At 46.0% G+C, this 24,214-nt stretch overlaps 1 protein-coding gene across 5 annotated transcripts in view; it reads left to right on the forward strand.

Moving 5' to 3' along the window:
• The window catches only part of ARG2 (arginase 2), a 926,201-nt gene that overhangs the window by 179,881 nt on the left and 722,106 nt on the right, over window positions 1-24,214 (forward strand). For all 5 annotated transcript variants that reach the window (XR_010190474.1, XM_063947808.1, XM_063947807.1 and 2 more), the window contains exon 3: window positions 13,132-13,309. Coding sequence is in view for 4 of the 5 variants with exons in the window: in XM_063947808.1 (XP_063803878.1) it covers window positions 13,132-13,309 (178 nt within the window). In the remaining variant the exon portion in view is untranslated. The remainder of the gene's footprint in view (window positions 1-13,131; window positions 13,310-24,214) is intronic.

Here is a 24,214-nt window from a genome sequence, read left to right on the forward strand (position 1 = left end):
CAAGCCATGAGGCAGATGTGTTCCGATGCCATTGCTGGTGTTTACATGACATTGCAGTGGCAACTTGCCTCAATTGCCTGTGGGAGAAAGTTAATTGCATTCTTCCCTATGTTTTCCTGTTATGCCCATAAATTCACCTGTACACATGGGGCAAAAGATATAAAATTAAAGGGGAGTTCCTCTTTCAAACTATATGTCCCCTTAGTATGAAAATGTTGATTTGCATATATGTGGGAGGACATATTGTGCCCTAAATCCATTATAATGGCTCACACATACATTTTGAAAAAGGGATTTTCCTTAGAATCCCTTAACCCAGGGTTGACGACTTTCTGGCTGCCCCCTTCAGGAGGGGGCAGCAGGGGGCCGGGAGGGCAGGTGTGACATCAAATGGGGGTGTGGTGAGAGCGTGCCAATATAACTGAGGATGCACAGGGGGTGTGGAGCTTGCAGTCACGTCACTGTGGCCACGCCCCCACTATTCAGAGCCGATATTACAGGCACTAAACAGTGGGGGGCAGGGCTACAATGAAGCGATTTAGCAGAAATCTCGTCATCGGGTCTCTTGGACCGCCCACTTGTGCTCTTCAAGTGGCCGGTCGAGGGGGTTTGCGGGGGAGCGGCGGCGCTGCGGGGGACTTGCCCACCTTTCCAGGGGTTTTTGTGAGCCTCCCGGCCATTCCGGGAGGGTAGGCAAGAATGCCTAAACCTTAATAGTTGTCAGCAAACAATGACTTAAACAGCAGACAAAAGTAAAAAAAATAAAATCTAAAGCTCCGACGTCCTGCATGTTGTGTCAATTGGGAACATCATTTAAAGTGGGTTTCCTAGTTTAAAAAGTGTCAGGATTTGCTGGGCTGCAATAGTATCCCTACAAAAGGTTAGCATTTAAACTGAGACAATATAAATGTAACATTTTCAAGCACAATTTCTTATTGGTCAGACTCTACACACGGAGGTGGACAGAGGTGGACACAATTACAGTAGAAGCTCCGTCTCTATAGTAATGCACACCACTGGCCAGTCCAGTAGTCACTGCACCTGCCTGAAGCAGGCGCAGAATGTCCAATGGACCATGGCCACTGGCAGTGTCGGATTGGAGCATGAAGGGCCCACCAGGGAAATGCAATCACAGGGGCCCACTAAGGGCCATTGCCATATGCTGGGAGGAGTGTGGCCATATGACCAGAGAGGAGTGGCCTGCCATTATAGGCGCCATCTAGCATTGTATATAAAGAAAAAGATCTCTACCTCGAAGCCCACTTCAAGCTGTTGTGTATGTGCCTGGGTTACACTGGGATAGAGCAGTAGTATATGTACCTGGGTTACACCAAGAGAGAACAGTTGTATCTGTGCCTGAGTCTCACCTGGGGGTAATTCTCTGGGGGCGGATACTTTGCAGAAGGAGCTGGGTGTGCTGTGAGCAGGTTGCTTTGGTGGTGAGCTCCAGTTGCTGCTGCTGCAGGTGCAGTTACAGGGGGTTTCCTTGCTGGCTTCCCCGGGTGGGATGGATCCCCCGGGGGAGAAAGCTCCCTGTGTATGGACATTAATCAGTGCACTGAATTTGCTGCTATAGCTAACCCTGGAGCCACGGCAATATTGGCAGGTGACCAACCAGAGGCAGTGGGGACCAGCTGTTCTAATGGTGCTCCAAGGCAATCGGAGCTGCAAGCAGACAACCCCAAACTGAATGAGGGTGCTCCCTCGAGTGAATCAACTCCAGGTAGAGCGATGGCAGAAACTGCATGCCCGACAATCAGTGAAGCGGGGGTGTCCCGACCAGTAGATGCTTGGGAAAATTATCCAGTATCCCCAGGACGGACTGAGGATGATGAGGAGACAGAGGAGACATACCAGCATTACAGTATAAAAGAACTGCAACGTGAAGCCCAGCGACTTAACCAAAGAATAGCCCAGAAAAAGAAGAAGCAAAACAAGTGTTACAAATGGGTGAGAAGAGATCCTGTCACTGGCTTCCGCCCTGGAAAGGGTTAAAGCACGTCTAGTGGTACTGCGGCTGGAGGAGAGGAACAAAGTTAAAGCTGAAAGTGAAAGCACTGCATCTGCTATATCCAGTGATCAGCTGCCGGAGGGGGCTGCAGTGATGGAAGCCCAGGAGCCTGAGGTCTGTCAGTCGGTCAGAGGTGATTCTGTTGCAGAGTTTGGGGTTGGGGACGCGTCTCCCCATTATCCGGCTGTGCTGCAGGCTGTGGAGGGTGTGCAGTGTGCTGCAGGGGCAGTGGTGGCTGATACTGTACCTGCTGCACTGACAGCCAATCTGCATAAACCTGTCCCGAATGTAGAAACAGCTGTGAAATGTGAAGAGGACGAATTGTCATATTTCCAATTGGAGATGCAAATAATCAAAGCCGAACTCCTGCTGAAGGCCAAAGCAGAGAACAAAGATAAAGGTACTGTTGCTGGGCCTTCTGCCAGTGCTGCAGGGGTTAATACAAGTTCTGCAGCAGGTGGGGGAGGGGAGGAGAAGTGTGTGTTCTCTCCTGTGCAGCAGGAACTGAGACAGCAGAGGGTCTGCCCCAGCAACACACTGTGCAGGGAATGTCGGCTTTGGACAAAAGTACATTATCAGTAGGTCAGCAAGAAGTGATTAATATTGTGTATTGTCAGATGGGTGCTCCTAGCAGAGCAAAGGTGGCTGCTGAACTGCTAAATAAGGAAAGAGAAAAAAGGGAAAATGTGACTGTTTCTGGTGAAAGTAGAAATGTGCAACAAATGTACAGAAAATGCTGCATCTGATGTGAACAGACAGCCCATCCCAGGGGTTATATCTTATGCCAATATGGTACATAGACCCAGTACAAGTTCGAGTATGCCCCAAATGAAAGTAGGGTCAGGGCAAGTAGGGAAGAGAAGGAACTTGATTCAGTTTAAGTGGGTTGGTGTAGGCAAGACACCAACTAAAGAAAGTTTTTTACTGATGATTTTCGGTTTAGGTTTCCATGCCTCAGATCTGTATGCCTGCATTCACCCAGTTAAAACGCCAGATTTTGATCTAAGCTTTAATTTCTTATCAGGGACTTCAGGCTTTCTGGGTGAAGTGTCCGGCGTGCAGGTCTTCTAAACCATATGATTCATTTAAAGCTGTCTTAATAACCAAACAGGATAAAGTGAAGGTAACAATCCTTTCAGAAACGAATCTATCCCACCACAAGATATTCTGTATTGGCTTTCTAGGTTTTGTGATGTGCAGTCTGACTTGATTAACGTTGGTTTTACCATGGGAGTATGGGGCGGTGCATGGGCTGCCATGGTGAAACTAAGAAACACTGATAGAGGTTTCCTCCACATTCCTTCCGCTGCATACATAGGAAGGGATCGTGTGCAGTGTTTTTACCAAGGACAGCCAAGAACTTGTTTCAGGTGCGGTGATTTTAGACACCTAAGTAGTGATTGCAGTGTGATCAAATGTACCCTATGTAATAATAAAGTTACCTGCAATTTATGTGGGGAAGAATGTCACCCTTATAGTCGATGTCCATGGGCCAACTACAATTTGGGAGAAGAACAAGATCAGAGACATGAGCCATCCAAAGGGAGAAAGGAAGTGCAGAAGGAAGGTGGCCAGGAGAAAGATAACCAGATAAAGGTTCAGAGGGTGGAAAGTCAGAAGGAGGCCTGTGAGGTGATGGTAACAGAAGGTTCAGTGGGTAGAGAAGTTCCTTTTCAGGAGGTAAGATGAGGCAATGAAAACAAAAGGAAAGGAGAAGAAATAAAAGTAGTACTTAGCAATCAGTTCGATACTTTTACTACAGATGAGGAGGAGGTTGGTGAAGTTGTAAGAAATGGTGGTGACCTCTCTTTTGTGCCCAGGGTCAACAGAAGAAAAACAAGAAAAGTGACAAAAAGTTTAATTGAAGTTGGAGTCCCAGGGAAAAAGAGTAAAGAAAAGATTAAAAGAAAGTTGAGAGAAGAGGGGGATACAGAGGAGGACAGACTCTAGGAAAGCCTAGAGGCCATAGTGGTGGAAGAAACCCAAAATTTGGAGGAGCGGGTTGTATCCTCAGGGTCTGTGGTTGGCCCAAGTAATACATTAGAAAGTTGTAAAGTGGGTGACCAATGCCAGGTAATTAGATTTGCCCGTAAGCCACCTGATCCGGAGCCTCCTCTAGAGGATGGTTCTAGACAGGATGGGGAGGATGGTGATGGAATGACTTCAGTCATTGAGGAGGGTGATAATATCTCTGTGGAGGTAGTATATCAAGAGTGTGGATCCTCTATGGAGGTTTCAAAGTGTGTTAAGTAAAAGTGAGCAAGGTTCTGCCTCTATAACCAAAGAAACATGGATCCCCAACCCATACGTTGCGCCACTATTAATGTGGCTTCCGTAGTTTCTGAACGAGTTCGTTTTATGGCCTATGATTTTTTCAATACGATTGAGATTGATTTTTTGTTTTTGCAAGAGACCAGAATTTGTAAATTGGACACCCTACACAAGGCGAAGCGAGAGTGGAGGCGTGGGCCTTCTTACTGGTCTCTTGCGGCTGAGCCGTACGGTGGGGTGGCAGTGCTTTTTACTGGTATGGTAACTGTGCACAAGGTTATAGAATTACAGGCAGGTAGGTGTATGATTTTAGATATCAACCTGAGGGAACATGACCTGAGACTCATTAACATCTATGGATCACAGTCATCATGGGACAGGAAATGTCTCTTCAGGGAGATAAAACCGTTCCTTTTTTCGGCCCAGCAGATTGTCTTTGGAGGTGACTTTAACACCATCATTAGGCCAAAAGACAGGGGAGGTTCAAGGACAACCCTGGGTCCTGATTCCAATTTTTTAGTTAGCATGGTTAGACAGGCAGGTCTGGTGGATGTACATGTTCGCCATTTCCCAGACCTCATGGGTTACACCTATTTTAGTGGTAGTCGCAGGTCTAGGATAGATAGGTTTTTTGTTAAGGAAACCTCAAAAACTTTGCCTCCAGAGGTAAATCTAGTAGAGTTCTCTGATCACGCTTTTCTCTTTGTCACTTTAAATGCATCAAAGAGCACTCAGAAAGGACGGGGCCTATGGCGCTTGAACTCTGAGCTCCTAAAGGAAGAAAGTGTTAGACAATCTTTTAGGGAATTCTTTGAATCCCAGGAAACACTTTTGGAAGCAGGTTGGAGTAGATCTGAGTGGTGGGAAGAGGTCAAAAAAAGAATTCGGAGGCTCTTCCGTAGGCTTGTAGCTAAAAAGAACTTGATAAGACAGAATATCTACCAGAGTCTGAGAAGGAAATTAGATTTCTTGATCTCTGAGCGTGGAGATAGTGGGGAAATCTCCAGAGTGAAGGCTCAGATGAAGGAATATCCGTATAACCGACTGGATTCTTTGGTTCTGGAGAGGGTTTTTGGAAAATACCACTCGCCTGATCCCTACCAGAGCTGTTGAAAATCAGTACAGGTGAAGGAGGTGAGGAGTCTTTATGATAGACAGGGTGTCCTTTGTGAGGATAAGGAAGGCATCTTGTCTGAGCAGCCACTTATCAGTGAAAGTATGGAAACATTTCTAAGTGAGACACCTGGACTTTGCAATCCAGATGCCTCTGTTGAAACCTTGGGTAGTGATGTGACAGCAGAGGAAGTTAAGAAGGTGATTGGTCAGTTAAATTTAAAGAAATCTCCAGGCCCAGATGGCTTAACATCTGAATTTTATATAGTTTTTGCAGATCTCTTGATTCCTTGCCTTGTAGTAGTTTTTAATGAGTGCCTGTGTGAGGGAACCCTCTCTCCTTCTATGAGGTTATCTGCTCTCATATTATTATCTAAGGGTAAGGATCCATCCCATATTGAGAACTGGCACCCCATCACCCTTCTCAATACGGACAGGAAGATTTTGGCAAAAATCATTTTTAATAGGTTGTCAGAGTTTTCTGAACAACTGTTTTCTCCGTCTCAGCACTGTACTGTGAAGGGCCGAAGCACCTTTAGTGCTGTCCTTGGCATCCGGGAGGCCATAGAGCGATGCCGTACTGAGAAATTGGGAAAGTACTTGCTGGCATTGGATCAGTCTAAGGCTTTTGACCGAGTGAACCATAAGTATCTTTGGGCCTTGCTTGAAAGGTATGGATTTCCAGTTCGGGTGGTGAATTGGCTAAAAACAATATACAGTCAGGCCGAAAGCTTCACGCTTGTCAATGGTTGGGTGGGTCCTTCTTTTGAAGTGGGCTCTGGAGTCCGTCAGGGTTGCCCCCTGAGCCCCCTCCTGTATCTATTCGAGATTGATCCCTTCATCAGAAGGGTAGAGAATGGTGCAGTTGGAGGGGTGCAGTAGGGCTTATAGCTGCCTTTGAAGGTAGTGGCCTATGCAGATGATGTCACGGTGGTTCCTGCTGCGGGGTACACTGGGCTCCACAAGGAATGGACAATGGGGTGTAGAGTTGGATCTTGATCCGAAGCACCAACAGGCTCAAAAGCTTTGACCTTTTTCCCAAGATGCATAGCGCTGCCTCCTATATCACCCCGCCTCCGTGCACAGGAGTTCAGTTTGTAGTTGGTGCTTGCAGTGCACGCATGTAACAGGAAGAGCTGCTCACAGCAGCTCTAGAAAAAGCTTTTTCTGAGGAAAAAAGAAGACTACAAGGGCTGCTGCAGCTCCATCTCTCCCCCAGCGGCGCGGTACACTCCCGTGCCCTGGTTGCCGGGTACCTACAGCAGGAGGCTCCAGTTTTCTTCCAAGTTAGTCACACACAGCTCGGGCTCTCCGGGATCGTGTGGCCGGGCTTCGGGAGGTGGTAAGTGGGTCCCGCTTGCGGGACCCGGTCTTTATCGCGATCCGGCGCGGTCAGTGGGAGGCGGCCCGCGCGCGCTGGCGGTGGACACTGTGGCAGTACAGACGATCACACTAGATCACCAGGGCATGGGCGCAGGTCAGGTTCTCTCTCTAAACCAATTCTTATATCGCCCACAGTACCCGGTGGTTTTGCCAGCAGAGGGGATAAGGCTTAGACCTGAAGCCCCTCCCCCAGCCCCAGGGCGCCATTTCTAGCAAGTGTTCCCGCCCTGGAGCTGCATATCTGTCTTTCCCTCACTCCCTGTCAGTGTCTGCGGCGCCATTATCCCTCAGCTCACTGTTCCTGGGACTGCTTGGGCAAATCCTCCTATGTAAAGCCGGCTGGTTGTCAGCGCTGTGTCTTTACATGACACTTAAGTATTCTACCTGCCTTTTTAGACAGTGATAGTTAAGAAAAAGTGCACTTAGTCAGGGTTTTATAGTACAATTACCCTGTGATATACATCCAGTTCTTACTGTGTACTGTTATATCTATTGTTGTTATATAGCTGTGTAAGCTAGTCCAGTGCAGTTTTATTGTCAGTAATAACCTCTGCATTGTACAAACTGTGACTTTCTGTGTGTGCATTTGATAGCTGAGTGGTGTCCATTTCGTGTCTTTCACTCAACCTGCTATCCCTATATTCCATAACCTGAGGGGGCTTGGTGCGTCAGGTGTTATCTAATATAGGATTTTCACAAATATATACTGTATTACGTATTTTTCTCTGTGATTTAGTCACCATATCTCTCCTTTATCTCTGCTAGTGCTGACTACACTGTGCAGGGGTTTGGGTTCAGAGGTATAGTGCTGCTGATAATTGTACTGTATTAACCTCATACTGCAAGTTATATCATGTCTGCTTCTGGGGCTGAACACACTGCCGGTGTTGCTGACGCCACGGGGCCATATGAGGAGAATATAGCAGCTGTGGGCTCTGGGTCTGAGGGCTCTTTGCCCCCCAGTGGGACTGTGGCAAAGGAGGCAAATACTGACCCACCGTAGGCCGCTTTTTCCACGCTTCTGCATATTCTAGTTCATAAACTAACTCCCCCTATGGGACCCCCAATGCCGGTACAACCGTATGTGGTCCCTACAGCTAACCCGCCGTGGGCGGACGATTTATCTGCTCAATTAAAGAAGTTGAACCAGTCCTTGACTACTAAACAGTCTGACCAACTCTCGCCTAAGTCCAAAAATTCCTCTAAGCGAGTGCTTACTCTCCTCACAATCCACTGCTGTCACTGACACCTAGTCTGATGAAGACGGCACATGTACTGACCCATCAGGTTCTGACTCAGATACAGCTGATGGGGAGGGTAGTTCACATGTGGATGTTCCTGATCTTTTGGAGGCTATTAAGTTAATTCTGCAGATTACGGATGATCCCGAGCCATCCGTCCCTCCTAAGAAACCAGATAGATTCAAGCGTCAGAAGGTGGTTAAGCAAGTTTTACCTCACTCTGACCACCTAGTGGATATACGTCAGGAACTCTGGGAAAACCTGGGTACAAAGCTTGTGCCTCAAAAGAAGATGCTGACTCGCTATCCCCTCGCGCCAGAGCAGTTTAAAGATTGGGAAACGCCTCCTCCAGTAGATTCACATGTGGCTAGGATGGTGGTTTCCTCAGCTCTACCTGTCACTACCGTCACGTCTCTAAAAGAGCCTACGGATAAACGTGTGGAGGGTTGTCTGAAAGCGATATACACCCTCACGGGTGCTGCACAAAGGCCCATTATTGCAGCTACGTGGGCTGCAGAGGCCATTGAAGCATGGGCCTTGGAGTTAGAAGCTGATCTCTCTTCTGACCATGCTAGACAATGCTTGTCATATATTGTCACAGCTTCTCGATATATTAAAGAGGCGGCTTCTGATGATGGTATCCTAGCAGCCAAGGCCTCTACTACATCAGTCCTGGCTCGACGGATATTGTGGCTGAGATCCTGGTCTGTGGATCTGGACTCTAGAAAAATCCTGGAAGTACTCGCTTTCAAGGGAGATATTTTGTTTGGGGAGTACTTAAATAAGATTGTGGCTGACTTTGCTACTGCCAAAACTGCCTGTCTGCCTAATACCGCCCCTTCTGTGTCGAAGGCTAAAGGTACTTACTTTCGCCCCTTTCGTCCTTCAGGTAAAGCAAAAGGTCAGGCATACCACAAGCAGGCCCGCACTTCCAAACCTGGTAAGCCGAAGCCCAAAAGAGCCTGGGCTGCCCGTCAGCCAGCTGCCAAGACTGATAAAACCAAAACAAGGAAAGTGGCCTAGACGCGCTGTCACAGCTGCCAGTAGGGATTGTCAGTCCCTGAAAATGTTTAAACAGAAAAATGAAAACTGGCGCTTATGTGTTTCTCCAATATTAATAAATGACTGCGGATCAATTTCATTAAAAATGACATAGAATTTATTACCTATACATCAAACTAAAAATATCAGAAACATGAAAATCAGATGTGATCGTGAAATTAGGGCATGAATGGAGCTAAAAAATATTTGAAGATGGCTGCTTTTAGTGTCCACAAAGGATCCCGGACTGAATGCCGTATGCAAAGTTCCCTGGGGAGAGGAAATAAATACAGCTGGTATTACCCGTGTTGATGGAGACTTCCAGAAGTTTGGTGATTTTTTCAGCAGGCAAGCTGTGGCATTTAGACAAACTGGGTCTCTCCAATCGGTGCTGTATAGATGAAATCCCTCAGAGTTCCAATGGCAAAATTTGAAAGTCCATATCTGGATCCGTCTTAAAAGTGGGACACTTGTAGTAGTCGTGGCAGCTTCAACACTTAACGCGTTTCCCTAGGCTAGATCACCTAGCTTCATCAGAATTTTGCCATTGGAACTCTGAGGGATTTCATCTATACAGCACCGATTGGAGAGACCCAGTTTGTATTTATTTCCTCTCCCCAGGGAACTTTGCATACGGCATTCAGTCCGGGATCCTTTGTGGACACTAAAAGCAGCCATCTTCAAATATTTTTTAGCTCCATTCATGCCCTAATTTCACGATCACATCTGATTTTCATGTTTCTGATATTTTTAGTTTGATGTATAGGTAATAAATTCTATGTCATTTTTAATGAAATTGATCCGCAGTCATTTATTAATATTGGAGAAACACATAAGCGCCAGTTTTCATTTTTCTGCCAAGACTGATAAGCCTGCCACATGATGGGGCGGGCCTCCCCCTGGGGGATCCCAGGGTGGGGGGCCGGCTTCTAGGGTATACCCTGGAATGGTTGAAGACCACTTCAGATGCCTAGGTACGGTAAGACGTCACTCAAGGTTGCGCCATAGCCTTCAAATACCGACTCCCTCATCGATTTTCCCAGACAGACGTCCCTTTGGACCAGACAAAGGCAAACACTCTACACTCAGTGGTACAGACCCTCCTGGATACAGGAGTCGTAGTACAGGTGCCTCTTGCTCAGAGGGGTCGGGGGTACTATTCTCCGCTGTTTCTAGTCCCGAAACCGAATGGGTCCTCCCGGCCCATTCTCAACCTCAAGGTATTGCACAGGTTTGTGAAGGTTTCCAAGTTCCGTATAGAAACCCTTTGCTCTATAGTTCTGGCCTTGGAACCTGGGGACTACATGGTCTCCCTGGACATACAGGATGCTTACCTGCATATTCCTATAGCAGTGTCACATCAACAATACCTGAGGTTCGCTATTGGTAACCTTTATTACCAGTTTCGGCGTTACCTTTTGGTTTAGCAACGGCTCCGCGAGTCTTCACTACAGTTATGGCGGTGGTGACGGTGGTACACCGCTGTCAAGGGGTCAGGATACTGACGTATCTGGACGACTTGTTAATCCTGGCAAATTCCCCAGATCTTCTCCTGCGTCATCTGGATATGATGGTCCAGTTTCTACAAGCCCACGGGTGGCTCATCAACTCGAAGAAATCCTCCCTGGTCCCTGCTCAGTGCATGGTGCACATGGGAGCGTTGTTGGACACTCACAACCAGAGGTTGTTCTTGTCTCAGGAGAAAGTCCTGAAGATTCAGGACAGGATTCGTTGCTTCCTTTCTCGTCTGCAAGTGTCGATACATATGGGCTGAAGCAGGCATTTCTCGGTTGAGCCACCTGATTGGTTCGTCGGGATTCCATCCCTTCGCAGACTTGCAGCGGTCTTATGGTCTACCATCTAATTAATTTTGGGCTTACTTGCAAATTCGACATTATGCTGCTGCAGCACCAGCTCGTGCGGTGGGATGGAAGCCGACGATCTTCGAGTCCTTGTGTCTCTCTGAGAACCTGCCACGACACCTAGTATCTTTATTGTACAGACAATGCCTTGTGAGTACTCCCACTTGACCTATGGCATTCGTTATGGCTTGGCATGAGGATTTGGGTAGGGAGTTGACCTCTGACCAATGGTCTCATATTTTTCAGTTCACATTTGCTAGTTCACCTTCACTGCAAGTTTTCGAGACACAATACTAAGTGGTCTCGAGATGGTATAGATGCCCAGATCGGGTCCACCACATATTTCCGAGTGTTTCGGATGTCTGCTGGAGGTGTGGCCGGTGTGCGGCACTCCTTGCCATATTTGGTGGCGGTGCCCGGCTCTGGCTTCATTCTGGCATCAGGTTAATTCTCTAACCAGGCATATCACGGGACTCCCTATACCAGAGTTTTGGTTACTTAACTTGATTGACCTTCCACTGTCCTAATTTTAAAATTCTCAACTACGACATTTAATGTATGCTGCTAGGGCGACCATTCCGTGCTTCTGGAGATCTCAGATACAGCCTCCCATTGCTAAATGGTTCCAAATAATTGATTACTATATGGCAATGGAAGACTTGACGTCTTCTTCCGACCAGTCTGCATCTCAATTCACAGCCGTCTGGTTAGATTGGTTGGAATTCAAAGGAATGCAGGAATACAAAGCTTTGTTGCGACTCCCCTCCCCTACGACATCTTAGGGCTGCGATGGTGACGGCGGTTCTTTCCTCTTTCTCCTTTTTCCTCTCTTTTCTCTTTCTTCTCACTTTCTTTTTTTCCTGTCTATCCTTTTTGCTTCTTGTATGTTCTATTTTTCTTGTTATTAATACTGGAAGATAATACATTTTAATGCCTTAAGTTAAGTGGGCTACCGCTATCATACATTGATTTTGTTTGTTGTATTCTTAGCCTACGGTTGAAATGACAGCACTTGCTACGCTAATTCTTGTATTACATGCAATTCCTTTTTGAGCTGTATACTATCGTCTCTTTCATTTGCAGTAAAAAAAAAAAAATCAGTGACATTGATGTTGGAATGTGGCAAACGGAACTGTTAAAAAATGACCTCAGCACAACACTAGAAAATGTTCAGTAATGAAGAGGTGAAATCTACCTCAAAATGTATTTTCCTATTTACACATTTTTTGGCTATCATTTTTTCTCCATTAAAAAAAGTTGTAAAACTCAACCTTATGACACCTTTTAACAACCTCCTACACTATTCTATCTTATTTGTCACTCCTTCACACACTTCACTTAGGGCCTAATTCAGACCTGATCACAGCAGCAAATTTGTTGTGGGCAAAACCATGTGCACTGCAGGTGGGCAGATGTAACATGTGCAGAGAGAGTTAGATTTGGGTTGGGTGTGTTCAAACTGAAATCTAAATTGCAGTGTAAAAATTAAGCAGCCAGTACTTACCCTGCACAGAAACAATATAACCCACCCAAATCTAACTCTCTCTGCACATGTTATATAAGCCCCCCCCCCACTGCAAATGGTTTTGCCCATTAGAGAATACATTTGATGCTGTGATCAGGTCTGAATCAGGCCCTTAGTACTTTGCAGAACTAAATTATGACATTGGTGCAATTGTTTCTAATTAAATTGCACAAGCTGTCCCATTTTTTATTGATAACAAATATCCAGTAATATGTGCTAAACTATCAGTGCCTACCCGTTGTTGCTAAGTGATTATTGATGTTATTCAGTGATGCCAAGTGATTAATTTTATTCAATGATACAGTTTTTTCTTTTCCGTTTTTTTTAGATCACTCCTCTGTCTTAATATCTTCTAGTTATTTATTTGAGTAATATTTATTTTAGCAATGAAATACCATTGACAAAAAAACAGATATCTGAACAAAATTGCCAAAATGTCATAATAGGAAACTTCTTAAATATTTCATGGACATGTGCGGCGCATAGGGAGACCCCTCGCATAGTGCCCATGAGACCGGGAGTACCACTTAAAATATAAGTATAAGAATTTTTTTTTAAGTTGATACCAATGCCATTACAGATAATTATGGTGGTAATTCAGAATTTCACCAGTACCTAAGTGTCATCTGGAATGCATTTGGTATGTTTAAGTTGTTCATGGTCTCAATTGTTTTTGTTTTACAGGGTGTGACATATACGATGTTGGGGATCTGAACTTTGCTCAAGTTCCTGATGACAAATTGTACAATAACACAGTTAAATACCCTCGTACAGTTGGGCTTGCTTGTCAAGTGTTGGCTGATGAAGTTAACAGAGTGGTTGGAGCTGGCCACACATGTATAACCCTGGGAGGAGATCACAGGTAAGAATTTTTAAAATGTTAAACATATCATTCTTTTTTTTTTCTTCTAAATATTTTATTGTAAAAGTGCACACACACGGTGAGATTTTGGCTATCTTCAATTTCGACTATTCAATATGAACTATGCAATATTGTCTGTGTGTGTGTGCGATATTGGCTATGAGTGATTTTGACTAAGTGCCAATTTTGACTATACTTAAGTACTAGATAGTCAAAATTGACTTACCTGCACAGTCTATCTAGCTTTGCGATACCAACCCTGCAGGAGTGTGCATCATGATCGAATCGGGATCCCAAGGTGGCTAACACCTTGCGATTTGCACTAACTTTCCTTGCGATTTCGACAATTTAGTCAAAATCGAAAAGGCAATATCTCACCGTGTGTACACACCTTAAGTCGGCATAATTGAATACAACATGAAGGTCAGAAAAAAAAGCATGACACAATAAATTTAACTGTAAAGAAATAAAAAATTTCAAATAGTGATGTAAGCGTAGAAAATCCACAATAGCATACAAGTAGCATAATAGGAAATGACAATGGGGGTAATTCAGACCTGATCGTAGCAGCAAATTTGTAAGCAGTTGGGCAAAACCATGTACACTGCATGGGGGGGTGGGGGAGGGCAGATATAACATGTGCAGAGAGAGATAGATTTGGGTGGGGTGTGTTCAAACTGAAATCTAAATTGCAGTGTAAAAAGAAAGCAGGCAGTATTTACTCTGCACAGAAACAAAATAACCCACTCAAATCTAACTCTCTCTACAGATGGTATATCTGCCCCCCCCCCCCTCTCCCCCCCCTGGAGTGCACATGGTTTTGCCCAACTGCTAACAAAGTTGCTGCTGCGATCAACTCTGAATTACCCCCATTGTCAGATAGATATAGCCCAATAGCATCAAGTTTTAAAATGTGGAGTGGGTACTTGAGGATTGTTTCTTCATTGTACCAAACCGTGAGTTGTACTGCTGCACGGAGAGTATCTTTAAGTTGTGAAGAGAGAGTGAGAACTTAGGGAAGTCACATGGAGAAGAACTTTTATGCACCTTTGTCTTTGTTAAGAGATATTTCCAGCCAATCCGTATGAAACAAAGGGGGTCATTCAGATCTAATCGCTGGGCTGCTAATTTTGTTGTCCTGCGATCAGATAGTCGCCGCCTTCAGGAGGAGTGTATATTCACCGTGCAAGTGTATGATCTTATGTGTACGCTGAGCTGCTAAAATCTAGTGTGTACAGTCTGTGCGCAGCCCATGACTTATTCCTCCAGTGCAATCATATCAGGCTGATTGGGGCCAGAGCTGACGTCACACACACTCCCTGAAACTGCTTGGAAATGCCTGCGTTTTCCTGAACACTCCCAGTAAACGGTCAGTTTCCTCCCACAAACGGCTTCGCGCAGCGGGCGATCAGGTACTATTGTGCATGCATCACAATGCGCATGTGCGTCGGCCATCAACAACAGGCATCGCTGGTCAGAGACAGGATGGTGTGAAAAATCCGATTGCATGGGCATTCGCAAGGTTGTTAACAGGAGGTCAATCACCTTGGGAACCCCTTTGCAATTGGATTTTTCACACCATCCTGTCTCTGACCAGCGATGTCCGTTGTTGATGGCCGACGCACATGCGCATTGCTGTGCATACACATGCGCTGTTAGTACCTGATTGCCCGCTGTGCAAAAACGCACAGCAGCGATCACATCTGAATGACCCCCCAAAGTCCTGACCATCAGTCACATGTTTACATCCCGAAACAAATGTGATTTCTCTAACGTCCTTGAGGATGCTGGGACTCCGTAAGGACCATGGGGAATAAAATGTGATATTCTAGGTTGAAGAAGGGTAAGCAACAGGATATCAGCAGAGATCTACTGAGAAAGGACAGTTTCTTTGCAGCGGTCAGAGCCGGATTAAGGGGGGGTCACAGGGGGTCAGTATCCCAGGCCCTCTAATCTTAGGGGGCCCCCCTGACCGACGATCATCAGCGCTGCTGAAAGATGTTGTTTTTATTTCATTGCGTGTATACAATACACGGCTGCTCCAGCTCCCTACACTGTCAAGGCGGCTGGCTGCCTGTAGGGGGAGCTGCAGCGATAACGAGCAGCTCCTCACAGGCAGTACACGAACGGCACGTTCTCCTGAGTCTTCTTTGAAACAGAGCCGTCCGGGTGAGAGCAGGCAGCGGCTGCTGCTGTCTCTCAGTCTCCACTGACTCTGCAAGCAGCCAGGTGAAGAAAGGGCCAGTAGGCCATGTGGCATGTGATTGAATGGGTGGCATGCTTCCTCTTAATGGTGTGTGTCATCACAGTGTGTGTATATATGTATATATGCTGTGTGCATGTAATATAAGTATGTATATATGCTATGTGCATGTAATATAAGTATGTATGTATGCTGTGTGCATGTGTACTATGTGTATGTATCATGCTGTGTGCATGTATAGTGTGTGTGTGTGTGTGCATGTACAGTATACTGTGTGTGTGTGTGTGTGTGTGTGTGTATGCATGTATACTTCCTGTATGTATGTTTACTGTGTGTGCAAGTATACTCTGTGTATGTATGTATGTATGCTGTGTGTGCTGCGTGTGTTTAAGTATGATAATGTATGTGTGTGTGTGTGTGTGTGTGTGTGTGTGTGTGTGTGTGTGTGTGTGTGTGTGTGTGTGTACAGTGGTCTGACACTCTGGTGCTTCTGTATTTAATTGTAATCCGGTTAAAAAAGTCAGGCGCCCGTAGCCTCGACACATTGGTATACCGTGACCTTGTATATAGTTTATAAAAAAAAAAATCTGATTGCCCCTGCCTTTTTTTACCAGGGGGAAAATAAATAAATCTATCTATCATATAGTGGGGGCGGCACTCAACGGACTTCATAAGGCAAATACTAACGTATCAGAACTTTATTCCTTCATCAGAGTTCACTGATGAAGGCTTAATGTTCCGAAACGTTAGTGCTGTACATGTGGTTGGTACAGTGATTTTTGTTTGCCTTATGATGTCCGTTGAGTGCCACCTCCACTATGTCTGCTATTAAATCCTCATGGGCCATTGTGAATATTGCTGAGAGTGCCGGGCACTGCTGCATCTGTATATGTATGTAACCTTTTATATATATATATATATATATATATATATATATAATATATATAAAAGCATACAGTACATACATGTACGGAAACCCCCCAACGAAAATCCTGCGTTTGCCACTGCCCCAGCTAGAGCTGTTCTGCCTCTGACACAACCGCCCCCTGCTGTCTTGCACACTGAAGTCACGCTGCATCGCTGAGTGGCAGCACGAAGGGTTACGCAGCTACTGTACAGTGTACAGCAGTAGCAGCCAGTAGCAGACCACACCTCCTCCCAGCGTCTCTCTGAAGAGAGACAGACCAAGCGGATTGAAGCAGAGAATGAACAGACCTCTGACTGCAGCTGATAAAAAGTGGCAAAGGTCAAACAAGTAAAGAAATCTGGATTTTGAAAAGGCGAGTGACAATCCCGCACAGTGATACCAGTAGCATGTGTTTCAGTGTGCACTGTGCAGCAGTGGGCTGGGGGGGGGGGGACATATCATGAAGGCTATGTCATCTTCTGTGTGAATGTATGCCATGAAGTGTGTATGTCAGTAAGTGTGTTTGGGTCAGTGTGTGTATTTGTGTCAGTAAGTGTGTTTGTGTTAGTGTGTGCATGTCAGTAGGTTTGTGTGTCAGTAAGAGGTATCAGTCAATAAGTGGTGTCTATGACAGTCAGTCAGTCAGTCAGTCAGTCAGTCAGTCAGTCGTATCTGTGTGAATAAGTGTGTTGTGTGTGTCAGTAAGGGGTTATCTGTGTTAGTAAGTTTTCTCTGTCAGTAAGGTGTGCCTGTAAATATGTATGATAAATAATGTGTCAGTAAATAGTGTCAGTAGGGGATATCTGTCAGTAAGTGGACTCTGTGTCAATAAGTGTGTGTTTCAGTAAGTGTTTGTGTCAGTAAGGGGTGTCAGTAAATGTTTGTATCAGTAACTTGTATCTGTATCACTAAGGGGTGGCTCTCAGTATGCATATGCCAGTAAGTGGTGTGTAAGTAAGGTGTGTTTGCCTGTGTCAGTAAGGGTGTCTGTCAGTAAGTGTTGCCTGTGTCAGTAAGGGTGTCTGTCAGTAAGTGTGTTTGTGTCAGTAAGCGGTGTCTGTGTCATTAAGTGTATGTGTGTCAGTGTTTGTATCAGTAAGATGTGTCTGTGACATGTCAGTAAGTGGTATCTGTCAGTAAGAGGTGTCCATGTCAGTAAGGCAGTGTGTGTGCAGCTATGGGGGCAGTATGTATGTGTGCAACTATAGGGGCAGTGTGTGTGTGTGTGTGTGTGTGTGTGTGTGTGTGTGTGTGTGTGTGTGTGTGTGTGTGTGTGAAACTGCATGCAGTTGAGGGAGGGGGGACCTACACTGATGGTCTAAATCTGGCTCTGGATGTGGGTACAGCGAATTGCTGTAGTGGGAGGAGCAGGCACACACATAATGGACATAACCAGGGGGGTAGTTCTGATAAGAGGGCCCCCCTATCTAAAGTACCCCAGGCCCCCTGAAGGCTTAATCCGCCCCTGGCAGCGGTCACAATCTTTGCCTTTAGCAAGGCAGTACGAGCTAGAGGAAGGTATAATATAACATTACTACTGTCGGTCGTGATGTTCATCTGCGACGAAAGGCTGAGCCACGCTATTTATTCTCCCTCCAGGGTGTCGTGGACCCCCAACAGGGAAAAAAGTTGTCAGTATGCTGGGTGTCGGGATTCCGGCCTTGGTATACTGAGCGCTGGGATCCCAACAGCCGGCATACTGAATACCACCCTAAAGTACTGAGGTGGAAAACATTACATCAGAGCAGCAAGACAGCACATCATCCAAACTATTTTTCTTGTGGGGGGCGGGGAGTTGGGATAGTATAGTAATAGCAGAACTGAGTATTTTGAAATAAACAAACAATGAAATGTGAAGATGTGGACATATGTCCTGTAGGTGAACATGAGAGAGAATGGTCATAGTGGACATGTTTAATAATTGATATAAGTTGCAAAGCCCTTGTAAGCTCCAGTTGGTGAAAATTTGTGACGATAAGCCACCAGTATATCCAGGATTGTGGCCAATCAGAAATAATAAGGAGATGCTAGGAGAAAACTTCATTTGGGATTTTGCTAAACAGGTGGTATGAGGCAACATATTTTGTGTTAAATGAGGTGGTAAAGACAAAAGGGCTGTATGTAATAAACCCATCAGTGGTATACCAACACTAAAATAAGATGTTACTTACCGGTAAATCTATTTCTCGTAGTCTGTAGAGCAGGGCTGGCCAAACCGGTCCTCGAGATCTACCAACAGTTCATGTTTTCCAGGCCTCCTGGAGATCTGTAGAATTGTCAGTTAGGAATGAATGCAGCCCATCTTAATTAGTAATGACTACACCTGTGCACCAGCTAGGTAGTCTGGAAAATGTGTACTGTTGGTAGATCTCGAGGACTGGTTTGGCCAGCCCTGCCGTAGAGGATGCTGGGGACTCCGTAAGGTCCATGGGGATAGACGGGCTCCGCAGTAGACATGGGCACTTTAAGAAAGAATTTAGTTCCTGGTGTGCACTGGCTCCTCCCTCTATGCCCCTCTTCCAGACCTCCGTTAGAGAAACTGTGCCCAGAGGAGATGGACAGTACAAGGAAAGGATTTTGTTAATCCAAGGGCAAGATTCATACCAGCCACACCAATCACACCATATAACTTGTGATAACTACCCAGTTAACAGTATGAAAGCAACATATCATCAGTGCAAGACCGATGCAACTATAACGTAACCCTTATTGAAGCAATAACTATATACAAGTATTGCAGAAGAAGTCCGCACTTGGGACGGGCGCCCAGCATCCTCTACGGACTACGAGAAATAGATTTACCGGTAAGTAAAATCTTATTTTCTCTAACGTCCTAGAGGATGCTGGGGACTCCGTAAGGACCATGGGGATTATACCAAAGCTCCCAAACGAGCGGGAGAGTGCGGATGACTCTGCAGCACCGATTGAGCAAACATGAGGTCCTCCTCAGCCAGGGTATCAAACCTATAGAATTTTGCAAAAGTGTTTGAACCCGACCAAGAAGCAGCTCGACACAGCTGTAGTGCCGAGACCCCCCGGGCAGCCGCCCAAGAAGAGCCCACCTTCCTAGTGGAATGGGCCTTGACCGATTTTGGTAACGGCAATCTAGCCGTAGAATGCGCTTGCTGAATCGTGTTACAAATCCAGCGAGCAATAGTTTGCTTTGAAGCAGGGCACCAATCTTGTTGGATGCATAGAGGACAAACAGCTCTTCAGTTTTCCTGACTCTAGCCGTTCTTGCCACGTAAATTTTCAAAGCCCTGACCACATCAAGTAACTCAGAATCCTCCAAGTCACGTGTAGCCACAGGCACCACAATAGGTTGGTTCATATGAAAAGATGATACCACTTTCGGCAGAAATTGTGAACGGGTCTGCAATTCTGCTCTATCCATATGGAAAACCAGATAGGGGCTTTTATGTGACAAAGCCGCTAATTCTGACACACGTCTAGCCGAAGCCAAGGCTAATAACATGACCACCTTCCACGTGAGATATTTTAACTCCGCCGTTTTAAGTGGTTCAAACCCGTGTGACTTTAGGAAACTTAACACCACGTTAAGATCCCAAGGTTCCACCGGAGGCACAAAAGGAGGCTGGATATGCAGCACTCCTTTTACAAGCGTCTGAACTTCTGGTAGAGAAGCCAACTCTTTTTGAAAGAAAATGGATAGGGCCGAAATCTGAACCTTACTGGAGCCTAAGTTTTAGGCCCAAATTCACTCCAGTTTGTAGGAAGTGAAGGAATCGGCCCAGATGGAATTCTTCCGTAGGAGCATTCCTGGCCTCACACCAAGAAACATATTTTTGCCATATACGGTGATAATGTTAAGATGTCACGTCCTTCCTAGCCTTTATCAGCATAGGAATGACCTCATCCGGAATGCCTTTTTCCGCTAGGATCCGGCGTTAAACCGCCATGCCGTCAAACGCAGCCGCGGTAAGTCTTGGAACAGACATGGACCCTGTTGCAACAGGTCCTGCCTTAGAGGAAGAGGCCACGGATTTTCTGTAAGCATTTCCTGCAGATCCGGATACCAGATCCTTCGTGGCCAATCTGGAACAATGAGGATTGTTCTCACTCCTCCTTTTTCTTATTATTCTCAACCCTTGGGTATGAGAGGAAGAGGAGGAAATACATAGACTGACTGGAACACCCACGGTGTCACTAGGGCGTCTACCGCTACTGCCTGAGGGTCTCTTGACCAGGCGCAATAACTCTGAAGAATTCTGGTGGCTTTCGCCATCGCCACTCTGCTCCTTGTACCGCCTTGGCGGTTTACATGAGCTACAGCGGTGACGTTGTCTGACTGGATCAGAACCGGTTGGTCGCGAAGAAAGGTCTCCGCTTTACATAGGGCGTTGTATATGGCCCTTAGTTCCAATATGTTGATGTGAAGACAAGTCTCTTGACTTGACCAAAGACCTTGGAAATTTCTTCCCTGTGTGACTGCTCCCCAGCCTCGGAGGCTCGCGTCCGTGGTCACCAGGATCTAGTCCTGAATGCCGAATCTGCGGCCCTCTAGAAGGTGAGCACTCAGCAGCCACCACAGGAGAGATACCCTGGCCATGGGGGATAGGGTGATAAACTGATGAATCTGTAGATGTGACCCGGACCACTTGTCCAGTAGGTCCCATTGGAAAGTCCTCGCATGGAACCTTCTGAAGGGAACGTTTTTCCCAGGACTCGAGTGCAGTGATGCACTGACACCTATCTTGGTTTCAATAGGTCCCTGACTAGAGTCATTATTTCTGGGCCTTCTCTATCTGAAGGTAAACCCATATCTGGTCTGTATCCAGAATCATACCCAAGAAGGGCAGAAGAGTTATAGGAACCAACTCTGACCTCAGGAAATTGAGAATCCAGCCGTGTTGCTGTGACACCTTCAGCGAAAGTGACACGCTGTTCAACAACTGCTCTTTTGATCTCGCCCTTATTAGATCGTCCAAGTATGGGACAACTGTGACTCCTTGCTTGCGAAGGAGCACCATTATATCCGCCAGTTACCCTGAAATTGGTCATGACAATCCTGTACCGCAATTGTCAGGTACGCCTGATGGCAGAGCCGGCCCTAGGCATAGGCAAACTAGGCAAATGCCTATGGCATTTGGTATGCTTAAGGGCACCAGCAGCTTCTGCTGATTAAAATGATATGCGGCATGCCTATATTCTGTGGAAATCACTGTAATGTAGTATTTCGTATGCAGATACAGCCACAGTCACACACAGTATATAGGCATGCTGCATATCATTTTAATCAGCAAAAGCTGCTTGTGCATCCTAGCCACATAGTAATGCAAATAAGACGCATTTTCATAAACAAAAGGTGCCCCAACGTTAGCAGAGCTGCAAGCTGACTCATGCCAGGCATGTCCTGCAGAACTAGCGGTGGTGCTAGGGGGCACCAGCCAAAATCTTGCCTAGGGCATCATATTGGTTAGGGCCGGCTCTGCCTGATGGGGTGGATAAATGGGAACATGAAGTTATGCAGCCTTTATGTTTAGATACACCATCAATTCAGAGATTTTAATTTTAAAAATAGGTCTGACCGAACCGTATGGTTTCGGGGACTACAGCCAACGTTGAGTCATATCGCCTTCCTTGTTGCAGGAGGGGAACCTTGAGCACCACCTGTTGGAGATACAATGTGTGAATTGTATTTAATATTATCTCCCTTCCTGGGGGAGAAGCCGGTAGGTCCGATAAGGAAAAACTGGCGAGGAGGCACCTTTCGAATTCCAGCTTGTAACCCTGAGAAACAATTTTTTATTGCCCCTGGAACCACCTTTGAGTGAACTCAGATGTGGCTGAAGAGTCGAAGACGTGCTCCCACTGGGGCGGACTCCCTTAGCGGAGCTCCAGCGTTATGCATTGGATGTAGTAGAGGCCGGGGAGGACTTCTGTTCCTGGGAACTAGCTGTGCCCTGTACCCTTACCTCTGGTAAGAAAGGACGCTCCTCGTACTTTCTTGTTATTCTGCGACCGAAAGGACTGCATTTGATAATGTCGTGCTTTCTTAGGCTGTGAGGGAATATAAGGCAAAAGATCAGCATTACCAGCTAGAGCTGTGGAGACCAGGTCCGAGAGCCCTTCTCCACACAATTCCTCAGCCTTGTAAGGTAAACCTTCCATATGCCTCTTTTAGTCTGCATCACCTGTCCATTGCATGTTCCACAGGACACATCTAGCAGAAATCGACATAGCGTTGACTCTAGAACCCAGTAGACTAATGTCTCTTTGGGCATGTTTTATATATATATATAAGACAGCATCTTTTATATATATATATATATATATATATATATATTTTTTTTATATATACTAGGGTCAATACCATGGTATCCTTATCTAGGGTTTCAATCTCCGCTGATAAGGTATCTGTCCACGCTGCTACAGCGCTATAAACTCATGCCGACATAATCGCCGGTCTGAGTAGTGTACCAGAATGTGTGTAAATGGACTTCAAAGTACTTTTACTGCAAGCTATCTGCAGGATCCCTGAGGATAGCTGTTAAGTCAGCGCTACCTTTTGGGTAAACGTGACAAAGCTTTGTCCACCCTAGGGGAAGATTCCCATCGTATCCTGGCCCTAGTAGGGAAAGGATACTCCCTAAGAATTCCTTTTTGGGAAGCTGCAGCTTCTTGTCTGGAGATTCCCGCTTTTTTTCTTCATGAGAGGAGGGAAATTTACCTCAGCTTTCTTCCCCTTAAACATGTGTACCCTCGTGTCAGGGACAGATGATTCATCAGTGATATGCAAAACATCTTTTATTACAATAATCATATATTTAATACTTTTCTGCCAGTTTTGGCTGTAAGTTAGCATTATCGTAGTCGACACTGGAGTCAGACTCCGTGTCGATATCAGTGTCTATTATTTTGGATAGTGAGCATTGTGAGACTCTGAAGGTCTCTGCCACATAGGGACAGACCTGTGTAGATTCACTGTCTGTTCTCTAATCTTTTGTGCAATAAATTTACCTCAGCACTTTATTTCACATATCCAATCAGGTGTCGGCGTTGTCGACGGAGACACCACTCACATTTGCTCCATCTGCTCCTTAGGAGAGCCTTTTACCTCAGACATGTCGACACACCACACACTCAGGGAATGCTCATCTGGAGATAATTCCCCCACAAGGCCCTTTGGAGAGACAGAGAGAGAGTATGCCAGCACACACCCCAGTGCTATATGACCCAGGAAAAAACACAGCAATTTAAAGTTTACCCAGTAGCGCTGTTATTATCTGCGCTGAATTATGTGCCCCCCCTCTTCTTTAAAACCGTCTCTTCTACCGTTGTATAAGCAAGGGAGAGTCCGGGGAGCTTCCTCTCAGCGGTGCTGTGGAGAAAAACATGGTGCTGGTGAATGCTGAGGGAGAAGCCCCGCCCCCTCGCTGGCGGGCTTCTGTCCCGCTAAAAGTGTAAAATTGGCGTGGGCTCATGCATATATACAGTGTCCAGCTGTATATATGCTCCTTTTGCCAAATAAGAGGTTTATATTGCTGCCCAGGGCGGCCCCCTGCGCCCTGCACCCTTACAGTGACCGGAGTATGTGAGGTGTGTGGGAGCAATGGCGCACAGCTGCAGTGCTGTGCGTTACCTCAGTGAAGATCATGAAGTCTTCTGCCGCCTCTGAAGTCTTCTTTTCTTCTCATACTCACCCGGCTTCTATCTTCCGGCTCTGCGAGGGGGACGGCGGCGCGGCTCTGGGATGGACGGTGAGGGTGAGATCCTGCGTACCAATCCCTCTGGAGCTAATGGTGTCCAGTAGCCTAAGAAGCAGGACCTAGCT

The sequence above is a fragment of the Pseudophryne corroboree genome, chromosome 12, assembly GCF_028390025.1.
Source record: "Pseudophryne corroboree isolate aPseCor3 chromosome 12, aPseCor3.hap2, whole genome shotgun sequence".
NCBI classification, from domain to species: Eukaryota; Metazoa; Chordata; class Amphibia; order Anura; family Myobatrachidae; genus Pseudophryne; species Pseudophryne corroboree.